At 39.0% G+C, this 24,053-nt stretch overlaps 1 protein-coding gene across 8 annotated transcripts in view; it reads right to left on the bottom strand.

Annotated features, from left to right (window-relative positions):
- Positions 1 to 24,053, bottom strand: part of NFATC3 (nuclear factor of activated T cells 3) — a 136,892-nt gene that overhangs the window by 80,446 nt on the left and 32,393 nt on the right. For 6 of the 8 annotated variants that reach the window (XR_010837823.1, XM_067019745.1, XM_067019748.1 and 3 more), the window contains exons 2-3: positions 8,882 to 10,016; positions 7,048 to 7,210 (exon numbers count right to left, since the gene is read on the bottom strand). Coding sequence is in view for 5 of the 8 variants with exons in the window: in XM_067019745.1 (XP_066875846.1) it covers positions 7,048 to 7,210; positions 8,882 to 10,016 (1,298 nt within the window). In the remaining 3 variants the exon portion in view is untranslated. The remainder of the gene's footprint in view (positions 1 to 7,047; positions 7,211 to 8,881; positions 10,017 to 24,053) is intronic. The other 2 variants (XM_067019746.1, XM_067019747.1) reach the window with 2 other exon arrangements.

Below are 24,053 nucleotides of genomic sequence, written 5' to 3'. Positions count from 1 at the left end.
GATGGAGAGATATACCACGTTCTTGGATTGGAAGAATCAATATTGTGAAAATGACTATACTACCCAAAGCAATCTACAGATTCAACGCAATCCCTATCAAATTACCAATGGCATTTTTTACAGAACTAGAACAAAAAAATCTTAAAATTTGTACGGAGACACAAAAGACTCCGAATAGCTAAAGCAACCTTGAGGGGAAAAAAACGGAGTGGGCGGAATCAGACTCCCTGACTTCAGACAAAGCTACAGTAATCAAGACAATATGGTACTGGCACAAAACCAGAAACATAGATCAATGGAACAAGATAGAAAGCCCGGAGATAAACCCACACACCTATGGTCAACTAATCTATGACAAAGGAGGAAAGGATATACAATGGAGAAAAGACAGTCTCTTCAATAAGTGGTGCTGGGAAAACTGGACAGCTACATGTAAAAGAATGAAATCAGAACACTCCCTAACACCACACACAAAAATAAACTCAAAATGGATTTGAGACCTAAATGTAAGACCAGACGCTATAAAACTCTTAGAGGAAACATAGGAAGAACACTATTTGACATAAATCACAGCAAGATCTTTTTTGATCTACCTCCTAGAGTAATGGAAATTAAAACAAAAATAAACAAATGGGACCTAATGAAACTTCAAAGTTTTTGCACAGCAAAGGAAACCATAAACAAGATGAAAAGACAACCCTCAGAATGGGATAAAATATTTGCAAATGAATCGACGGACAAAGGATTCATTTCCAAAATATATAAACAGCTCATGAAGCTTAATATTAAAAAAACAAACAACCCAATCCAAAAATGGGCAGAAGACCTAAATAGACATTTCTCTAAAGAAGACATACAGATGGCCAAGAAGCACATGAAAAGCTGCTCAACATCACTAATTATTAGACAAATGCAAATCAAAACTACAATGGGCTATCTCCTCACACCAGTTAGAATGGGCATCATCAGAAAATCTACAAATGCTGGAGAGGGTGTGGAGAAAAGGGAACCCTCTTGCACTGTTGGTGGGAATGTAAATCGATACAGCCACTTTGGAGAACAGTATGGAGGTTGCTTAAAAAACTAAAAATAGAATCACCATATGATCCAGCCATCCCACTATTGGGCATATACCCAGAGAAAACCATAATTCAAAAAGACGCATGCACCCCAATGTTCACTGCAGCACTATTTACAATAGCCAGGATATGGAAGCAACCTAAATGTCCATCAACAGACAAATGGATAAAGCAGATGTGGTACATATACACAATGGAATATTACTCAGCCATAAAAAGGAACGAAATTGGGTCATTTGTAAAGATGTGGATGGATCTAGAGACTGTCATACAGAGTGAAGTTAAGTCAGAATGAGAAAAACAAATATCGTATATTAATGCATATATGTGGAACCTAGAAAAATGGTACAGATCAACCAGTTTGCAGGGCAGAAATTGAGACACAGATGTAGAGAACAAACGTATGGACACCAAGCAGGGAAAGCAGCGGGGTGGAGGCGGGTGGTGGTGTGATGAACTGGGTGATTGGGATTGACATGTATACACTGATGGGTATAAAATTGATGACTAACAAGGCCCTGCTGTATAAAAAATAAAATAAAATAAAATTTAAAAATAAAAAAAAACTCAGAATAGTGTAGCAATCTTACAAATATTCTTCTTAGTTTCTGGAGAGGGGCCACCTCTGCTGGTGGAAAAAATGTGGTCTCAGAAGTGGGCATGCACAAGTAGAGTGTTCCATACAAAGAATACAGCTCTGCAAGTGTGGTAGAGTATGTACAATCAGGAATGTTTCATATTCAATTTGGCATGACCTGCTCTCATCATATAAAGCTTATTTTCCTCTTGATATTAGAAAAAGAAAAAGAACTTCTGTATAAAGACAATGAAACGAAGTAGTATCACAATCTTCTTCCCCTAATACCTAACAAAATAAACAAAGTGTATATGTGTGGGGGGTAGGAAACAGCCAAAAATCTACCAGTAATAACCAAACAAAGAACAACTTTGAGCTATAAACTTCAAAAGGGCAAGGGGGTGGTGAGGACTTTGAAACAGATGCAATGTGGCAGAGCTGCTAACCAATCCATACCTTCACTCACCAGGAACAGTAATAGGAAAAGTGAGCAAATAAAATTAAAGAGTAAATTAATGGAATAAAAGTAATAAAGTGGGAAAAGAAAATAGCAGAGAATGCTAAATAATTTGTAGAAAAAAGTAGATCAACGTTCTAAGTAGGCAACTCTGAGGCAAGTCAAGAAAAAACTCTGCCTCAAGAAGAAAAGAATCTACATTCTGCTCCAGGGCCTTTGGCAGAGGCAAAAAAGGTCAGGAGTGCTTACATATTCCAGAACTCTGCGTTGTACAAGAGGAACAAGCAAAGCTCATGAAAATATGATACAAACTAAAATACTGGGAGTGGGCCACATACATGATATTGTTCACTCTCTTGAGCCAAACCCAACAAGGCCCATCCTAAACTAATTCTCTACCTCTTTACCCCAATCGCCTGAGGCTATAGACCAAAGCTCTCAAACAAAATGGGAGGAAAAGACAAGGCAATTAGGCAACCATAATATACATGTTTTGTTTTTGTTTTTATTTAAGGAAAAAAGTAAGAAATTATGCAAAAGACAGTTGAAAATACAATAAAAATGAAAACAAAACCTCCCCTCAACACACACACAAAGGAAACAGAACCCAGAAATTGACTGCTGGTGAATGCTCCACACTAAAAGATTCAAGAACATAAATTCAATAAATCATGAGACCAAATATAATGATAAAATATCAAATGAATGGTAAGTGGAGCCAAGGAACCAATTTAAAATTCAAAACACAAAACAACACAATCGCCGGGGGCTTCCCTGGTGGCGCAGTGGTTAAGAATCCGCCTGCCAATGCAGGGGACACGGGTTCGAGCCCTGGTCTGGGAAGATCCCACATGCCGCGGAGCAACTAAGCCCATGGACCACAACTACTGAGCCTGTGCTCTAGAGCCCGCAAGTCACAACTACAGAAGCCCACATGCATAGAGCCCGTGCTCCACAACAAGAGAAGCCACTGCAATAAGAAGCCTGCGCACCGCAACGAAGAGCAGCCCCCACTTGCCGCAACTAGAGAAAGCCCACGGGCAGCAATGAAGACCCAATGCAGCCAAAAATAAATAAATAGATTTATTTAAAAAAAAAAAAAAAGACATTAAAGTACCCCGAGAACAGAACATAGATATGGAGGACAGACAAAGAAGTCAACATCTGAACAGTAACTGGAGTCTCTGAAGTAAAGATAAAACATATGGAACAGAAAATATATAGATATATAATGTAGAAAATTTTTCTTGCAGGAAGGAAGAATCTCAATTTGAAAGGGAGCATCATAGGTAGTGGAGAAGACGGAAAAAGAAACATTAACCTCCAGACATACTCTGGTTAAGTAAATAATTTCAAGTATAATGAATAATTTCTAAAGAAACAAGTTAGAAAAAAAGTGTTAGTCTCCCCTTAAGCAGGGAGCCCTGGCAGTGGGGGAACTGAGTCCTAACCACCAGACTGCCAGGGAATTCCCCCTCCCCAGCCCTGCTTTTTCTGGCAGGGAATCAGTTTTTTGTTTTGATTTGTTTTGTTTTTTCTGGCCCTTCTTTTTTTCTTTTTTCCAAATAGAGAGAAATGAGTAGGCTGAATCAGGAGGAAGAGGGAGAAGACAAGGTTAGAAGAGGATCGACCAAAAGGGGAGAGCTGAGAATTAAAGGGCATCAGGAATGGTTGATTAAGGGAGGTATATAGATACTCAGTCTGGGGAACCACGGAAAAGGGTTGTGTGTGGAATGGAGCAGAGCTGAGACTGTGGGAACCGGAGTGAAGTTGGCCTTTTCAAGACTTCGTGCTGCCCCAGCCCCCAACCTTCTCAGGAAGGATTGGGACTCATCCTATTAATTATAGACACAGACAGGGGTGTTGAGGGCATTAAGATGTAATCCAAATCCTTTGAGGGTCACAGGGTTGCAGCCTTCAGGACAGGGGAGCGAGGTGTGTTGGAGGGGAAGGGTCTGTCTGGCCCGAGCCCACGGGACACACGTGGGCCAGGAGCCGGATGCTCATGACCCCTCTAGGTCAATGTGGAGTTCAGGGGCGTGACTGGCTCGCCCGACGGTGGGTGGGACACGCGGGGACCACCCAAAGGGGTAGGGGACCCGTGGCGGGGGTGCGGGGCAGGGGAGGGAGTGTTGGGACCTAGAACGGGATCCAGGGAATCAGTTTTTATTTAAAGGAATACTGTGGAAATAAATCACTTGTACTCCCAAAAGATTTTGTTCATTTAAGCACTTGTAAATAACTTCTTTCAAAAGGCAAAAATACAAGAAATGGGGAATTCCCTGGCAGTCCAGTGGTTAGGACTCTGCGCTTTCACTGCCAGAGCCTGGGTTCAATCCCTGGTCCAGCAACTAAGACCTCACAAGCTGCTTGGTGCAGCCGTTTATAAACAAAGGTGGGGTGGGGCCTTCCCTGGTGGTCCAGGGGTAAAGAATCCACCTTACAATGCAGGGGACTCTGGTTCGATCCCTGGTCAGGGAACTAAGATTCCACAGGTCATGGGGCAACTAAGCCCGCGTGCCACAACTACTGAGCTTGCGCACCTCAACTAGAGCCCGTGTGCGGCAAACCACAGAGCCCACGAGCTCTGGAACCCGCGCACCACAACTACAGAGCCGAAGTGCCCTGCAGCCTGAGCGTCACAACTAGAGAAGAGAAAACCCACATGCCACAGCTAGAGAAGACATGAAGAGCCCGCATGCCACAACAAATGATCCTGCATGCCTCAACAAAGATCCCGCGTGCTGCAACTAAGACACAACGCAGCCAAAAGTAAATAAAATAAAATAAATAAATAATAAACATTTAAAAATAAATTTTAAAAATTTTTGAAAAAGAGAAAAGGATACAAGAAATGAAGCAAAGAAACCATCTCCTAAATTAAGCTGTCATTAAGAGCAAACTGTAACTCTGATAACAAAGGGTAAAATTCCTATGTTGAGTTTTCCTGACCTTTTTTTCTTTCAGTTTTATTGAGCTATAATTGACATACAGCACTGTAAATTTAAGGTATACAGCATAATTACTTTATTTACACATATTGCAAACTGATTACCATGATAAATTTAATTAACATCCATGACTTCATACAGTTATACGGGGAAGGGGGTTTTCTCGTGATGAGAACTACTCTCTTAGCAACTTTCAAATATACCATACAACAGTGTTAACTACATTCACCATGTTGTACATTACATCCCCACTACTTATTTATCTTATAACTGGAAGTTTGTACCTTTTGACTACTCTCATCCAGTCCCCCCACCAACCCCCTGCCTCTGGTAACCACAAATCTGATCTCTTTTTCTAGAACTGACATTTCTTGCTACAAGTCATTTTATTTATTTATTTTTTTTTTGCGGTATGCGGGCCTCTCACTGTTGTGGCCTCTCCCGTTGCGGAGCACAGGCTCCGGACGCGCAGGCCCAGCGGCCATGGCTCACGGGCTCAGTTGCTCCGCGGCATGTGGGATCTTCCTGGACCAGGGCACGAACCCGTGTCTCCTGCATCGGCAGGCGGATTCTCAACCACTGCGCCACCAGGGAAGCCCTACAAGTCATTTTAAAACCCACCTAAAATGTAAAGGTTTGTTTGTCAAGAACTATAAAACATGTTTAGATAATGACAATAAATCACAAAGCATGGCTGGTATAGGAAATGATAGCCCATAAACTGTATTAGTTTAAATTTACTTCAGATATAATTAATTTCTCCACTACAATACACAATGCCATAAGACAAGTACTGAGAGAAAAAAATGAGTATCAAGATTGTTATACATAGCCATTCTGATGTTTGAGTATATAAAGGCAACAAATAAACATTCTTAATCATGAAAGAATGCAAGGAATATAGAATCCAAAGCCCTCCTTAAACAAACAAAAACACTTGAAAAAGAAAAAATAAAAAAGAATTAGTAGTAATCACTGAATCCAACTATCAATACATATAGGATTAAGCTAAATAACAGGAGCGGAGGGACATGAGGCAGGGAGATGTCTATAGATCTGAAAGGAAGAATAATGTAAGCAACAAAATTCAGGAGGTAGAGAGTAGTGCAAGTGGAAGAAGTTTAAGAGAGACAATTACTTCATTTTTCAGAGAAGGGAGCAATTTATACCATCTAAATCTAAAACAAAAATTCAATCTCTCAATAATTTATTTAATCTCTTTGACCTTAGAAAGATCTTTTAGGACCTCTTAGAGTAAAGAACAATATCTAAGATTCAGTAGTTCATATAGTTCTATTTGTTTCATTTTTTAAATGTTTCATTCAAGTAAAATTAAAGTTAATATTCAATTCTTATGAGTCAAAACTTACATATTATATTTTATACACTTGAATATTATATAATTAAAATAATTTCACTTTAGTTTTATTTTCTTCTAATAAATTCAAATAAAAATTAATTTAATTACGAAGATGTTCAACATAATCCTATCCTTAAAAAAAATCCATGCATTTTTCTAGTCATCCATCTAGTCTTCCACTAAACATACACATAGAGAATTATCTGGAATGTTAATCAAATGTTAACAACTTCTTATTTCTGAGGGGTTTAGATTTTAGGTATTTTATTGCTTTATTCTTTCTACTTTTCTGTATTATTTGGACTTTAAACAAGCATGTATTGTACTTATAAACATAACACAATTTTTTGTTTTAAATAAGAAAAACAACTATTTGACCATTATAATCTTCTCCCAGAGTTTCACCAGCTGGAGAGTCAGTCCAGGAAGAATATCTTTTAGCCTACCAAAAAAAAAAAAACCTCAATGCGGAAGTGCTGCTATATCAACAAGGACACAAAACCTCAATATAAGCTTTCTAGGTTTGAAAATTTTCTCTCTTCGGGCTCAGCAGTACCTGACTGAATAGACCATATCATTAACAGACGTATGGTATCTGCAGGAACACCCCCAAAATCTCATACCTTCACAACAGGATGTCCCCCAGTAGATGCTTTCACTGCTCCTCGGCTACCTTCAGTTTCATAATGGGCTCGATGATGAGTTTTAGGTTGCACTTCTATTTTCAGTTCATATTGTCCAAAATGAGTTGGTAAAGGCCAGTCTAGTGGAGGTAATGAAGATGTGCTATAAACAAAACACACAAAGATGCATTTCACCACACTAGTATTGTCAAGCAATGATTCAAATTACTTGTACCAACATTTCTTCCCATGATCATTGAAGCAAAGTATTCAAAAAATAAAATAAAAAAAACAAAACTTCACTTAATAAGTTATAACACTGGATATGGTGGGTGTTTAAGAAATAATTCTTTAACCTGAAGAATAAAATCAATTTTATCTACTTTTTAGTGTCGTATATATATTTTTTAAAAGGATAAATTCTAACATTTCATAAAACTGTAACTTTCTCAAATATGTGTATATAATTACAAAAACAATAAAAATAATTTAAACAGCTTAAAGGGGAGAGGTTCATTTAGATATATTAGCATTGAAAATATGGCATCAGAAAAGAAACAACTTCTATGTCCACAGGTCAAATATTAATGGACCCAAACCTAGAATGATTTGTATTAGAAAGTAATACCTTCTTAATGATTGGTGAAATGGGACTTTAAAGGTCTCTTCTACCTTTGAAATGCTATCTTGCCTACAGTAAATTCCTAAATCATTTCATTACTTCCTTGAATGCCCTCAGCCTAGCTTTACCAGCTACTCTGAAGCTCAAAGGTATTAATTTTTATTAGTCTGAAGCAACAACTCAACTTCATCAACTCTCAGCGAGTTTCTGCACTTGTTCAAGCAAACCCCTAAAAAGATTAAGATAATTTTCAGATGCAAAGTGATGGGCTCAAAGGAATCTTCAATACCATAATTCCACATTATATTTTTCTAAAGATCTAGATCCAGAAATAAACATTCATACCAACAAAAAACCATTTTAAAATAAGTAAACAGACCCAACTCCGTGTGGGGATTTAATTCATGGTAAGTTGTCTTTTCTAATCAATTATAGACTAGATTGATTCTATAAATGGCATTGTGGTAACTGATAAGCCATTTAGAAAATAAAGTCATTACAATAGTCTTCACTCCAGTCCTTAGCCGGACTCAAGATTCAAAAAAAAACTATATATATATATAATTTATGAATAAAAGTACTACATATGTTACATACATATATTATAAAAATTTTGTTAGAAACTTGTGAAAGTTAGATTTCTTTATTTGTAGTTACTTTAGAGTGGGGTAGGCTTTCAAATATAACATAAAATCCAAAAGCCATGAAGGAAAAGACAAACTTGAATATATAAAATTTAAAAATTCCTCTACAACAACCAAAAATCACAAACTTATAAAGTCAAAAGACAAAAAAAAAAAAATTATGGAAAAAAACACTTGCTACAAATATAAAAAGCAAATTTCACTTGTATATTGAGTTCTTAAAAATATAAAAAGCCTATTCCCAAGTGGTTTTATTAGTAATTTAATTCATACGATAATCTTTTACAAGAAGCTTTTGTGGATAAGAAAATTCCTTCTAGGGATTCTTAAATGTAATTAATTTACTATTATCTACAATTCATTATACTTTTAAAATTATAACTTTAGCCTATCTAAAGACACTTTTAAGACTAAAAGGAAAATAAATGTGGACTTTGTCTGGAAGAAACTGAAAAAAAAAGGAGGAGGAAGAAAAACAGTCAAATAATTCTATATAGATAATGTAGTTACATGCCACCAATAACACATAAACATGAAAAATGACCATCATCTATTTCCATCAACTCACCGAAATATAGGGGTATGACCAGGCTTTGGTTTGCTCCAGGTAAAGGGTGAAGGAACTGAAAGAAATTGGTCACCAGATGAATCTTTCTTTAAAGGATACTGAGATCCAAGGCCATCATCTATTGAAGTTTCCCGGGATGGTGAAAGATTCCCTTGGTCATCTGAACAGAGCTCTAATTTTCCTGGTAGTACAGTAGCTTGATCTTCAGAAGTCTTCCTTGTTTTCAGAGGAATATCAGTCTCTACACAGTACTGAAATGGAAAAAGTGCAGGGCCAAGGCCTGATCCACCCTGGACAGAAGCATTGAGCCAGGTATCTTCTGTTACACTTCCCCTGGGGGAGTGACCAGGAGAAGGAACAGGTGAGTGATGAGGCGAAAGGGACCCAGCATAACAAACCTCAGCACTAGAGTGCCGCCGTTTCCCACAAGGGGAAGTAGGCCTTGATGAGGGTCCTGAGGCTGGCCTGGGGCTCAGCCAATTCTCATCAGTGACACTAGATCTAGGAGAGTGGCAAGGAGATTGCCTAGGTGACAAGGAGTGTCCAAGTCCATACTGTTGATTCCAGGACTCTTCTCCAGGGCAGCCTCCTGGGGAGCCACCAGGAGAAGTCAGAGGGGATCCGAGAGTAAATCGGGCAGCAGCTTCATTCAACTCCGAATCCACATCATCATAAATATGAGAAAGAGATTCACAAGAAGACGCATCTGAGAACCAGCTCCTAGAAGAGATGCTGCTGGCAGGACTAGGACTAAGGGAAGACTCCCGGTAGGATGGCTCAAGAGGAAGATAGAGATGATCTCTAGAAGGCCTTTCCAAATATTCCCTTTCTGGGTCATTTATGTGTAGGTCATCTTCATGAGCATCAATTTCTTGATGACAGTTAGGAGAGATGGATGTAATTTGAATACTTGGGCACTCAAAGGGTTTGGGACCACCTAATGGGCTGTATTTAGATTCAGGAATTTCACAAGTTCCTTCATAGTTTTTGTGGCCTTGGAGCTGAAACGATGGTGACAAAACAGAAGAGTGAGACGGTAATCCATGATGTGGTAAGCAAAGTGGTGAGTTTAAAGTAGATGGAGGTGGATCTACATTAAAGATGTAAATGGATGCACAATCATCTGGGTCAAGATCTATGGGGGTTGGGGGGAGCAAAAAAGAAAAAAAATTAACAAAACAAGAAATTAGAAATCTTAGATGTATAAATTACTAGATGAGAACGTAAATAATAATAATCTTGAGAGGAAGAAAGTGGGACATAAAATGTACATTAGCTCCACTGAAGAGTGGTGTGTGTATGTGTGTTTTTTTGTTTTTTTGTGGTACGCGGGCCTCTCACTGCTGTGGCCTCTCCCGTTGCAGAGCACAGGCTCTGGACGCGCAGGCCCAGCGGCCATGGCTCAAGGGCCCAGCCGCTCCACGGCTTGCGGGATCCTCCAGGACCGGGGACGAACCCGTGTCCCCTGCATCGGCAGGAGGACTCTCAACCACTGTGCTGGCACCAGGGAAGCCCTGTGTGTGTGTTTTAATGTATCTGATGATTTCTGCAGATATACATAATTATCACATATTTAATTTTTTCCCTTTTTTGGTATTTCTGTATTTTCTAAAATAAGAATCTGAAAACAATGAATGCTTCTCTAGGGCTTCCCTGGTGGTGCAGTGGTTGAGAGTCCACCTGCCGATGCAGGGGACACGGGTTCGTGCCCCGGTCCGGGAAGATCCCACATGCCGTGGAGTGGCTGGGCCCGTGAGCCATGGCCACTGAGCCTGCGCATCCGGAGCCTGTGCTCCACAACGGGATAGGCCACAGCAGTGAGAGGCCCGCGTACCCCCCCCCAAAAAAAAAAAAAAAAAAAGAAAAAAAAAGTATCAATAAATGCTTCTCTAAAAGAAATAATCATATCCATAATTCTATAAAATACAGAATTATGTAATGATATGATCATATAAGTTCAGCCTCATCTGGTGTCTGCAGGTTAAAATGGAGTAAAGGATAAAGCAGAGTCTTTGACAGGTTTTTAATTATAAGCATACACACTAGTTTATTAATGCAAAGTATTACAGACTGAAATTCAGGAGACCTAGACACTAGCCTACCTCTGCCATTAGTAGTGAGCTGCACATATTTTAACCTCTCCAAGGCCTCAGTTTCCTTGCAATAAAATTCAGGAAATGTTTATGATGAACAGAAAGAGCTTTCCCTTCACAGTCACACAATCAAGAATTCATATCTTTGGTCATGGCAAACCAGGTTACAAAAGCCACATGACCCCACTGGATCCTTTACCTCAACTAGAAAATAACTCAACGGGTCTTTTAACTATTGATTAATTGTTAAAGTAATCCTCATAAAGGCAGAACTTTTAAAATGTACGCCTTGCTAGAGTATTTAACACTAAACAAGTCCTGCCAAATTACCTACTGAGAGCACCTGCAGCAATAAGGGTATTTTTGCAACTTCACTTTTAGGAAGGAGCGATTATTTTCCATTTTCACAGAGGCAGAAGTAGTACTAACCCCTCATACAAGGTGCTGGTTGAACACCTTCACTTTTCCAAAGAGATCATCACTGGGAAACCAAAGACAAAACTGTTCATAGATACAACAAAGAGAAGCACAAATCTGTAGCCTCTTCTCAAAAGTACTCAAGTAGATCACAGTATTTAATCACATAAGTACCAGTGGAAAATAAAAAACACATGTCTTTAGACTCTTGGTGGTGTCATTAGCCAGCATCTTATAATTTAACTACCTCCTAGGACCTAGATTTTTGAGCTTTTAAGATGTTCTGTTGTTAGTGAACATACTCAGTAAAGAGTTCTTACATATATTAAAACAACAAAACAAAACCCCCTAGGTTTAAACCCTGGCTCTGCCTTTCCACCACTGTGTGAACATGGACAAGTTATTTAACCTGCTTGAACCTCAGTTTTCTGAGGCACTTTTTTCTATAAAACTGGAAGGGTATGAGTAGAGTATTACCTGAAATGCACAGGACCATTTTAAGGCAAGCAACCTAACACAATGACTAATATTTAGCAAGAACCCAATACATACCTTATTTTTTTTTTAATTCTGAAATATTTCCTAATAACTTGAAACACCTTTCTAAGTATACCACTCACTCCACTCTCTCACCCCACTTACTGAATCAAGAGAAGAAGGAAATCAGAACTCCAAAGAAGAAAACCCATCTGTGACTTAGAGAAAAAGTTGAAGGGGGTTTCCCCTGGTGGCACAGTGGAATCCTCCTGCCAATGCAGGGGACATGGGTTCAAGCCCTGGTCCAGGAAGATCCCATATGCCGCGGAGCAACTAAGCCTGTGAGCCACAACTACTGAGCCAGCGCTCTAGAGAGCCCACGAGCCACAAGTACTGAGCCCGCATGCCACAACTACTGAAGCCCGCCTGCCTGGAGCCCATGCTCCACAAGAGAAACCACCTCAATGGGAAGCCCACGTACGGCAACGAAGAGTAGCTCCCGCTCGCTGCAACTAGAGAAAGCCCACGCACAGCAACGAAGACCCCAAGACAGCCAAAAATAAAAATAAACAAATTTATTGAAAAAAAGGGGGAAAAAAGCTGAAGGGAAAAGCTATTAAAAATAAACAACAAGGACTTCACTGCTGGCACAGTGGTTAAGAATCTGCCTGCCAATGCAGGGGACACAGGTTTGAACCCTGGTCCGGGAAGATCCCACATGCCGCGGAGCAACCAAGCCCGTGAGCCGCAACTACCAAGCCTGCGTGCTGCAACTACTGAAGCCCGCACGCCTAGAGCCCGTGCTCCACAAGAGAAGCCATCGCAATGACAAGCCCATACACCACAATGAAGAGTAGAAAGCCCATGGGCAGCAAAGACCCAACGCAGCCCTAAATAAATAAATAAATAAATTTATTTTAAAAATAAATAAATAGGGCTTCCCTGGTGGCGCAGTGGTTGAGAGTCCACCTGCCGATGCAGGGGACGCAGGTTCGTGCCCTGGTCTGGGAAGATACCACATGCTGCGAAGCGGCTAGGCCCGTGAGCCATGGCCGCTGAGCCTGTGCGTCCGGAGCCTGTGCTCCGCAACGGTAGAGGCCACAACAGTGAGAGGCCCGCGTACCACAAAATAAATAATAATAAATAAATAAACAACAAAATGAAGAGGTTTGGGGGAAAATGGGGAGTGACTGTTAATGGGTATTGGGTTTCTTTCTAGGGTGATGAAAATGTTGTAACAGTGACTGTGATAATGGTTGCACTATTCTGTGAATAAACTAAAACCCCCTAAATTGTAAACTCTAAAAGGGTGAATTGTACGGTATGTAAATTATATCTCAATAAAGCTGTAATAAATATATAATGAACATAATATGTATATTTTTCACAATTAAAAGTTTTTAAAAGTTAAAAAATTTGTTTCTTATCTGACTGTAAAAAAAATCACCAAAAAATTGTAAACAAGTGCTATCACCTCACATTTAACATTTTCATGTATGTCCTCATCTACACGGGTATATATTTTATACAGTTGTGACCATAACAGTTTTGGGTTTTCTTTAAAACCTTTTATTAAAGGACAAGGTATATACACAAAAGTACACATATCATAAGTATATAGTTTGGGTAAACTGTCACAAACATACACAACCTGTAATAGCTCCCTTTAAAAAAAAGAACACAGGAAGAGGGATAAATTAGGAGTTTGGGATTAGCAGATACAAACTACTATATAAAAAGTAGATAAACAACAAGGTCCTACTGTATGGCACAGGAAGTTATATTGAATATCCTGTAATAAACTACAATGGAAAAGAATCTGAAAAAGAATATATATATATATACACACGCATACATACATATCTGAATCCCCTTGATGTACACCAGAAACTAATACAACACTGTAAATCAACTATACTTCAAAAAAAAAGGAACATCTCAGAAGTCCCCCTTTGGCTCCCTTCCAAGTTATTACCTCTCCCACAAAAGTAACCACTATACTGACTTCTAACAGCCTAGAAATATTTGTTTTGCCTATTTAACATACAACTTGGTCTTTCAATTTTTTCATATTATATTGGGCTTTATAAAGTTTCTAAACAATTTTCAAGGCCATATAAAATGTCAAAAGTCAATGACCATAGTTATTTCCTACTTTTTACTCTTATAAATAATGTAGTATTGAACATCTACTATACCTATAGCTTTTTATCTTTTTTTGAAGTAATCTTCAAGGATAAATTAAGGGCAGAGTTACTAGATGACAGGGCACACACATTTTTAGCACTCCTAATATATAGAGACATTTGTTCCAGAAGACTTGTTTTAATTTGCAACATTGGAGGGACATAAGATAGTTTCTTCAACCAAGACGTTATTTTAAAATTTAGTGTAATTTAGGACTAAAATGGTTCTGTATGAAATATGATGTTTGTAGGCTGCAAAGAACAGAAAACTGAACTCAAAGTAGCTGAGAGGGAGGGGCAGTATTTTTCATCCAACAATAACACCAGGTCCAAAGGTAGAACATCTCCAGTGTAGGTGTTATTTCTTCAGTTCAACGAAGTCATTAACCAGTTTCTTTCTGTATTCCCATTTTGCCATTTCGCAGGTGCTCAGCCTGGCCATGTAAATTTGGGAGTCTTATGAATGTACAGATAGATAATATTTGAAGCCATAAGACCAGAAGAGATGACTAGGGAGTGAGTTTAGATAGAGATAGAGATAGAAGAAAGCAGGCCACAGGGAGATCAGCTCGGTGCTTTGCGATGACCTTGAGGGATGGGATAGGGAGGATGGGATGGAGGCTCAAGAGGGAGGGGATATATGTATGCATATGGCTGATTCACTTTGGCGTACAACAGGACCTAATACAGTATTGTGAAGCAATTATACTCCAATGAAGATCTATTTAAAAAAAGAAGAAGAAAGCAGGCAACTGAGGCATAGAGGATTCCAAACTTTAGCGACAGGGAGACAAAAAAGAATGGATAAGGAGAAGAGACAGTCAGTGAAATGGAAGAACCAAAAGAGTGTGGCATACCAGAATCCAAGTAAAGAAAGTATTCATTCATTCAACAACTATTTATAATATGATTAGTATTTTCTAGGAATTGTTCTAGATGCTAGGTATAAATAAGACATGCATGGTCCTTGCCCTCATCAAGTGTACAGTCTAAGAGAAGATCGACAAAAACAAAAATTAAAAATTGTAAGTATTACTAAGTGGTGGGAAAGACACTAAAGAAGGAACCTATTTTAAAGAGAGTACAGGGATGGCCTTTCTGAGAAGGCAGCATAGGAACCAGCAAGCAAAGAAAAGGGAGGTGGGGGTGGAGAGGCATGGGTATAAGAGCTCCAACACCGGGGGACAGTAAAAGCAAACACTGAGTCAGATAAGACCTTGGCTTCTTTGAAGAAGTGAAAGGCCAACTATGGCAACAGCTAACAACTGAAGGGGGAAAACTGAAAGAAGCAAAAACCTAGAAGGATCATGGTAAGGAGTTTAAATTTTATTCTAAGGATAATATAAACTGTCAACGTTTTAAAAAGGAAATGCATGATCTCTTATTATATTTGAGGATAATTTCATTCAGAAATATATAGTAAATCTGGGATTGACCAGAACAGGAAGGTTTCATTTTTTGGATCCAGAGTTTAAAATGAGGACTTCCCTGGTGATGCAGTAGTTAAGAATCTGCCTGCCAATGCAGGGGACATGGGTTTGAGCCCTGGTCCGGGAAGATCCCACATGCCACGGAGCAACTAAGCCCGTGTGCCACAATGACTGAGCCTGTGCTCTAGAGCCTGTGAACCACAGCTACTGAAGCCCACGTGCTACAACTACTGAAGCCCGTGCACATAGAGCCTGTGCCCTGCAACAAGAGAAGCCACTGCAATGAGAAGCCCATGCACTGCAACGAAGGATAGCCCCCACTCGTTGCAACTAGAGAAAAGCCTGCACACAGCAATGAAGACACAATGCAGCCCAAAATTAATTAATTCATTTTTTAAAAAAGAAATGTACTTGATAAAGTAGCAAACATTATCAATTTATTAAACTTCAACCCTTTGAGGCGGGGAAAAAGGGTGGGGGAGAAGGGAAGAAAGTCACCCTTGGAAAATATAGTTTCATTAAAATGTAATTATTGTACCAATGCCATTTTGTGTTGAATAATGCTGAAATCCACACCCTTCCCCCAAGTAAACTGTAGATGAAGAAACATTCTATATCAGAATGATGTCTTAAAGCACTGCAGAGATTTGCATACAAAATTTGGGGGAGTGCTGTTTTATCTTTTTCCAAAATGTCACCAAAGTCCAAGCTCTGGAAATGATATGAGCGGCTACTACAATCTCACTATGATAAACAGTCCTACATCTAGATTTCCAACTCTAGAATTCTCAAATTCATGGTGCTTCAGGAATTTGACCATATCGAGACGTATTTGCCTCCTTCAGCCACCAGGGGGCTCCAGGCAAGCATGCAGTAATCTGAGCAACACAGGTTGCCTACAAACGTTATTTGCTTAAACTGTAAAGCAGGGGTTGGTAAAATATAGCCCACAGGCCAAACCTGGCCTACCACCTGTTTCTGCACAGGCTACAAGCTAAGAATGGTTTTTAAATGGTTGGAAAAAATCAAAATAGTACTGTTTAATGACACAAAATAATGTGAAATTCAAATTCTGCTGTCCACAAATGAAGTTTTATTGGAATATAACCATGCTCATTCATTTATATACAACCTATGGTTACTTTCATGGAACAAAAGTAGAGCTGAGTAGCTGTGAGAGATAATGCTTCCCACTGTTACTTGGTGCACTAACAAACTGCAGTGCCACCGTTCTATGTGCATTCTGAGTGCAAAGCATATTGATGTATTGCAACATTTTTAAAAACTTACTGGTACATACCTATCACTAAAAAACAGGAAAGAGAAAAGTGGACTTCAAACTGAATGTCATGCTTTTAAGGCACAGGAGAGTGTGTTATCTTCTTATCAAATTAGATGGCAAAGAATTATGTTTATTGCGCAATAACATTATGGCTGTGCTATAAGAATACCTTATACATCAGCATTACCAGCAAGCATTCATCAAATACTCCCAACTCACAGGAAAACAAGAGAAAAAATGAGAAAAAACAGAATTCCTTATCACAGCAGGATTTCTTCAGAAGAAGAAAAAATTAAAATGAGGCTGCAACCAAAGAAAGTTTCTGAATGGCTCGTCTGTTAGGCAAGCAAAGAAAGCCACTTACTAATGGTGATTTACTTAAATTGTGTCTGACTGCAGCAACTGAAGAAACTTCAGAGAAAATAAACTAGTAAAGACTAACAGCAAGGATGGTTGGTTGAAAAATTAAGGACACTGGTAGCAACATCAAGAGGCAATTACAAAACAAGGCAAAAGGTTTCAAGGTTTTCCTTGGCTCCTGCTGTGTAACCAAATGTTACTGATTTTACTTAATTATTATTTACTTGAAGACTCAATGCAGAGTTTAAACTGAAAAATTAGCCTTCTATGAATAGTTTACATGGCACAACTTCAGGCAAGAATATTTTCAAAGTTGAGAAAATAGTTTAGTACAACCTAAGTGTACTCCGTTAGGATGTGTTATAACTGGTATTGGTAGAAATATGTACGAGAATACTATGAACAACTGCATACCACCAGCTTAGACAATCTACAAGAAATGGGCAAATTCTTACAAACACACAAATTACCAAAAATGACTCAGAAGAAACAGAAAATCTCAAGAGACCTATATCAAGTAAAGAGATTGAATGAGTAGCCAAAAAATCTCCCAACAAAAGAAGTCCAGGACAACATGGCTTCTACCAAACATTTAGATAAGAATTAACAGCAATCCTTCTCAAACTCTTCCAAAAAACAGAAGAGTAGAGAACACTTCCGAACATTCTACAAGCCCAGTTTTACCCTGATAACCAAAACAAGACAAGAAAACTACAGGCCAATATCTCTTATAAATATAGATGCAAAAATTCTCAACAAAATACTAACCAAATCTAACACCACATTAAAAGGACCAAATGGAATTTTTCCCAGGAATGTAAGAGTGGTTCAACAAACAAAAATCAATTACCACATTACCAGAATGAAAGAAAAAACCACACAATCATCTGAATTAACACAGAAAAGGTATTTGACAGAATTCAATACCCTATCATGATGAAAAAAAAAAAAAAACAACTCAGCAAACTAGGAATACAAGGGAAGTCCTTAAAATAAATGATCAAGGGTGTTTATGAAAAACCCACAGCTAACATCATACTTAATGATGAAAAACAGAAGGCTTTCCCCCCCAAATCAGGAACAAGACAAAAATGCCTGCTTTCACCACTGCTATTCAACATTGTACTGGAAAGTCCTAGCCAGCAATTAGGCAATAAAAAGAAATAGAAAGCATCCAATTCGGAAAGGAAGAGGTAAAACTATCTCTATTTGCTGATGACATGATTCTATATATAGAAAATCTCACAGAATCCACAAAACACAACTAGAGCTAAAAAACAAATTCAGGAAAGTTGCAGGGTAGAAGATCAACACATAAAATTCAGTTGTGCTTCTATGTGCTGCAATGAACAATCAAAAAAGGAAACTAAGAAAATTCTATTTACAATAGCCTCCAAAAGAATATAACATTTAGGAATAAGTTTAACCAAAAATACTTGCACACTAAAAACTACAAAATTTTGCTGAAAGAAATTAAAGAAAACCTAAATAAATTGTAAGAGACTTCCCTTGTTCATGAATTGGAAGACTTTAATATTGTTAACACTGCAATACTCCACAAAGCAATAAACAGAGTCAATACAATCTCTACCAAAATTTCAATAGCTTTTTCTGCATAAATGGAAAGACCAATCCTCAAATTTATATGTAACTGAAAGGGGCTTGGAACAGCCAAAATAATATTGAAAATGAAAAATGAAGGAGGAGGACTCACACTTCACAATTCAAAACTTACTATGAAATGACAGTAATCAGAACAGTGTGGTATTGGCACAAGGAAAGACATATAAACTAATGAAACAAACAGAACTGTGAGTCCAGAAATAAACCCAAAACATCTATGGACGATTTTTTTAATACAATTTTTAAAGGTTACACTCCATTTACAGTTATTACAAAATATTGGCTACATTCCTCATATGGTATAATACATTCTTGTAGCTTATCTTTCACCCAATACTTTGTACCTCCCACTCCTCCGTCCCTATACTGCCCCCCCCGCCCCCCGTCCACTGGTAACCACTAGCTTGCTCTCTATATCTGTGAGTTTGCTTCTTTTTTGTTATATTCTCTAGTTTGTAGTATTGTGTTGCCCAAAAAATTCGTTCAGGTTGTTCCATAACATCTTACAGAAAACCCAAAGGAACTTTTTGGCCAACCCAATACTTTTTAGATTCCACATGTAAGTGACATCATATAGCATTTGTCTTTCTCTGTCTGACGTATTATACTTAGCATAATGTATGGCCAATTGATTTTTTTTCCTTTTTTTAAAACTGAAGTATAGGGCTTCCCTGGTGGCGCAGTGGTTGAGAATCCACCTGCCGATGCAGGGGACGCGGGATCGTGCCCCGGTCCGGGAAGATCCCACATGCCGCGGAGCGGCTGGGCCCGTGAGCCATGGCCGCTGAGCCTGCGCGTCCGGAGCCTGTGCTCCGCAACGGGAGAGGCCACAACAGTAAGAGGCCCGCGTACCGAAAAAAAAAACAAAACTGAAGTATAGTTGATTTAAAATGTTGTGTTAGTTTCAGGTGTACAGCAAAATGATTCAGTTATACTTATATACATATATTCTTTTACAGATTTTTTTCCATTATAGGTTATTACAAGATATTGAATATAGTTCCCTGTGCTATATAGTAGGTTCTTGTCGTTTATCTATTTTTTTTACATAGTAGTGTCTATCTGTTAATCCCAAACTCCTAATTTATCCCTCCCCACCCTTTTCCCCTTTGGTAACCATACATTTGTTTTTCTATGCCTGTGAGTCTATTTCTATTTTGTAAATAAGTTGATTTGTATCATTTTTTTAGATTCCACATATAAGTGATATCATATACTTGTCTTTCTGTCTTACTTACTACTTCACTTAATATGATAATCTCTAGGTCCATCCATGTTGCTGCAAATGGCATTATTTCATTCTTTTTTAAAGCTGAGTAACATTCCATTGTATATGTGTGTGTGTATACATGTGTGTGTATACATATATATATATATATATCCACTCTCTCTATATATATATAAGATATATATCCAATATATATATATTATCCACTCACCTGTTGAAGGACATTTAGGTTGCTTCCATGTCTTGGCTACTGTAAATAGAGTTACTATGAACACTGCGGTGAATGTATCTTTTTGAATTAGTTTTCAGCTTTTCTGGATATATGCCCAGGAGTGAGACTGCTAGATAATATGGTAACTCTATTTTTAGTTTTTTAAGGAACCTCCATACTGTTCTCCATAGTGGCTGTATCAATTTACATTCCCACCAACAGTGTAGGAGGGTTCCCTTTTTTCCACACCCTCTCCAGCATTTATTTGTAGACTTTTTGATGATGGCCATTCTAACCAGTGTCAGGTGATACCTCACCGTAGTTTTGATTTGCATTTCTCTAATAATTAGTGTGTTGAGCATCTGGCCAACTGATTTATGACAAGGGTGCTAGGACAACTCAATGCAGAAAGAACAGTCCCTTCAACAAATGGTGCTGGGACAACTGAATAACCACATACAAAAGAATGAAGTAGAACCCCACCTCACATCATACACAAAAATTAACTCAAAATAGATCAATGACCTAAATATAAGAGTTAGACCCATAAAACTTTTAGAAGAAAATATAGGTGTATACTTTCATGACCTCAGACTTGGCATGTATTCTTAGATTTGACACTAAAAGTATGAGCAACAAAAGAAAAAGTGGATGAAATGGACTTCATAAAACTTAAAAACTTTTGTGCTTCAAAAGATACTACTGGAGAAGGAGGCAAGATGGCGGAGTAGAAGGACATTCTCTCACTCTCTCTTGTGAGAACACCAGAATCACAACTAGCTGCTGGACAATCATCAACAGGAAGACACTGGAACTCACCAAAAAGGATACCCCACATCCAAAGACAAAGGAGAAGCCACAATGAGATGGCAGGAGGGGTGCAATCACAGTAAGATCAAATTCCATAACTGCTGGGTGGGTGACTCACAGACTGGAGAACACTTATATCACAGAGGTCCACCCACTGGAGTGAAGGTTCTGAGCCCCTCGTCAGGCTTCCCAACGTGGGGGTCCGGCAACGGGAGGAGGAATTCCTAGAGAGTCAGACTTTGAAGGCTAGCGGGATTTGATTGCAGGACTTTGACAGGACTGGGGGAAACAGACTCCACTCTTGGAGGGCACACACAAAGTAGTGTGCGCATCAGGACTCAGGGGAAGGAGCAGTGACCCCAGTGGAGACTGAACCAGACCTACCTGCTAGTGTTGGAGGGTCTACTGCAGAGGCGAGGGGTGGCTGTGGCTCACCATGGGGACAAGGACACTGTCAGCAGAAGTTCTGGGAAGTACTCCTTGGCGGGAGCCCTCCCAGAGTCTGTCATTAGCCCCATCAAAGAGCCCAGGTAGGCTCCAGCGTTGGGTTGCCTCAGGCCAAACAACCAAAAGGAAGGGAACGCAGCCCCAACCATCAGCAGTCAAGCAGATTAAAGTTTTACTGAGCTCTGGCCAAACAGCAACAATCAGCTCTACCAACCACCACTCCCTCCCATCAGGAAACTTGCACAAGCCTCTTAGATAGCCTCATCCACCACAGGGCAGACAGCAGAAGCAAGAAGAACTACAGTCCTGCAGCCGGTGGAACAAAAACCACATTCACAGAAAGACTGACAAGATGAAAAGGCACAGGGCTGTGTACCAGATGAAGGAACAAGATAAAACCCCAGAAAAACAATTAAATGAAGTGGAGATAGGCAACCTTCCAGAAAAAGAATTCAGAATAATGATAGTGAAGATGATCCAGGACCTCGGAAAAAGAATGGAGGCAAAGATCGAGAAGATGCAAGAAATGTTTAACAAAGACCTAGAAGAATTAAAGAACAAACAAACAGAGATGAACAATACAATAACTGAAATGAAAACTACACTAGAAGGAATCAGTTGCAGAATAACTGAGGCAGAAGAACGGATAAGTGACCTGGAAGACGGAATGGTGGAATTCACTGCTGCGGAACAGAATAAAGAAAAAAGAATGAAAAGAAATGAAGACAGCCTAAGAGACCTCTGGGACAACATTAAACGCAACAACGTTCACACTATAGGGGTCCCAGAAGGAGAAGAGAAAGAGAAAGGACCAGAGAAAATATCTGAAGAGATTATAGTAAAAAACTTCCCTAACATGGGAAAGGAAATAGCCAGCCAAGTCCAGGAAGCGCGGAGAGTCCCATACAGGATAAACCCAAGGAGAAACATGCCGAGACACATAGTAATCAAATTGGCAAAAATTAAAGACAAAGAAAAATTATTAAAAGCAGCAAGGGAAAAACGACAAATAACATACAAGGGAACTCCCATAAGGTTAACAGCTGATTTCTCAGCAGAAACTCTACAAGCCAGAAGGGAGTGGCATGATATACTTAAAGTGATGAAAGGGAAGAAACTACAACCAAGATTACTCTACCCGGCAAGGATCTCATTCAGATTCGATGGAGAAATCAAAAGCTTTACAGACAAGCAAAAGATAACAGAATTCAGCACCACCAAACCAGCTCTACAACAAATGCTGAAGAAACTTCTCTAGGTGGGAAACACAAGAGAAGAAAAGGACCTACAAAAAAAAACCCAAAACAATTAAGAAAATGGTCATAGGAACATACATATCGATAATTACCTTAAACGTGAATGGATTAAATGCTCCAACCAAAAGACACAGGCTTGCTGAATGGATACAAAAACAAGGTCGACCCATCTACATGCTGTCTACAAGAGACCCACTTCAGACCTAGGGACACATTCAGACTGAAAGTGAGGGGATGGAAAAAGATATTCCATGCAAATGGAAATCAAAAGAAAGCTGGAGTAGCAATACTCGTATCAGATAAAATAGACTTTAAAATAAAGAATGTTACAAGAGACAAGGAAGGACACTACACAATGATCAAGGGATCAATCCAAGAAGAAGATATAACAATTATAAATATATATGCACCCAACATAGGAGCACCTCAATACATAAGGCAACTGCTAACAGCTATAAAAGAGGAAATCGACAGTAACACTTTAACACCTCACTTACACCAATGGACAGATCATCCAAGATGAAAATAAATAAGGAAACAGAAGCTTTAAATGACACAACAGACCAGATAGATTTCATTGCTATTTATAGGACATTCCATCCAAAAACAGCAGATTACACTTTCTTCTCAAGTGCGCACAGAACATTCTCCAGGATAGATCACGTCTTGGGTCACAAATCAAGCCTCAGTAAACTTACTAAACTTGAAATCATATCAAGCATCTTTTCTGACCACAACGCTATGAGATTAGAAATGAATTACAGGGAAAAAAACGTAAAAAACACAAACACATGCAGGCTAAACAATACGTTACTAAATAACCAAGAGATCACTGAAGAAATCAAAGAGGAAATCAAAAAATACCTAGAGGGCTTCCCTGGTGGCGCAGTGGTTGAGAGTCGGCCTGCTGATGCAGGGGACACGGGTTCGTGCCCCGATCTGGGAAGATCCCACATGCCGCGGAGCGGCTGGGCCCATGAGCCATGGCGGCTGAGCCTGCGCATCCGGAGCCTGTGCTCCGCAAAGGGAGAGGCCACAACAGCGAGAGGCCCGCGTATCGCGAAAGAAAAAAAAAAAAAAAACCTAGAGACAAATGACAATGAAAACACGACGATTCAAAACCTATGGGATGCAGCAACAACAGTTCTAAGAGGGAAGTTTATAGCTATACAAGCCTACCTCAAGAAACAAGAAAAATCTCAAATAAACAATCTAACCTTACACCTAAAGGAACTAGAGAAAGAAGAACAAACAAAACCCAAAGTTAGCATTAGGAAAGAAATCATAAAGATCAGAGCAGAAATAAATGAAATAGAAACAAAGAAAGCAATAGCAAAGATCAATAAAACTAA

Source organism: Kogia breviceps, chromosome 18 (assembly GCF_026419965.1).
Source record: "Kogia breviceps isolate mKogBre1 chromosome 18, mKogBre1 haplotype 1, whole genome shotgun sequence".
Taxonomy (NCBI): Eukaryota; Metazoa; Chordata; class Mammalia; order Artiodactyla; family Physeteridae; genus Kogia; species Kogia breviceps.
The sequence above is the reverse complement of the archived record's forward strand: the minus strand, read 5'-3'. Positions and strand labels throughout refer to the sequence as shown.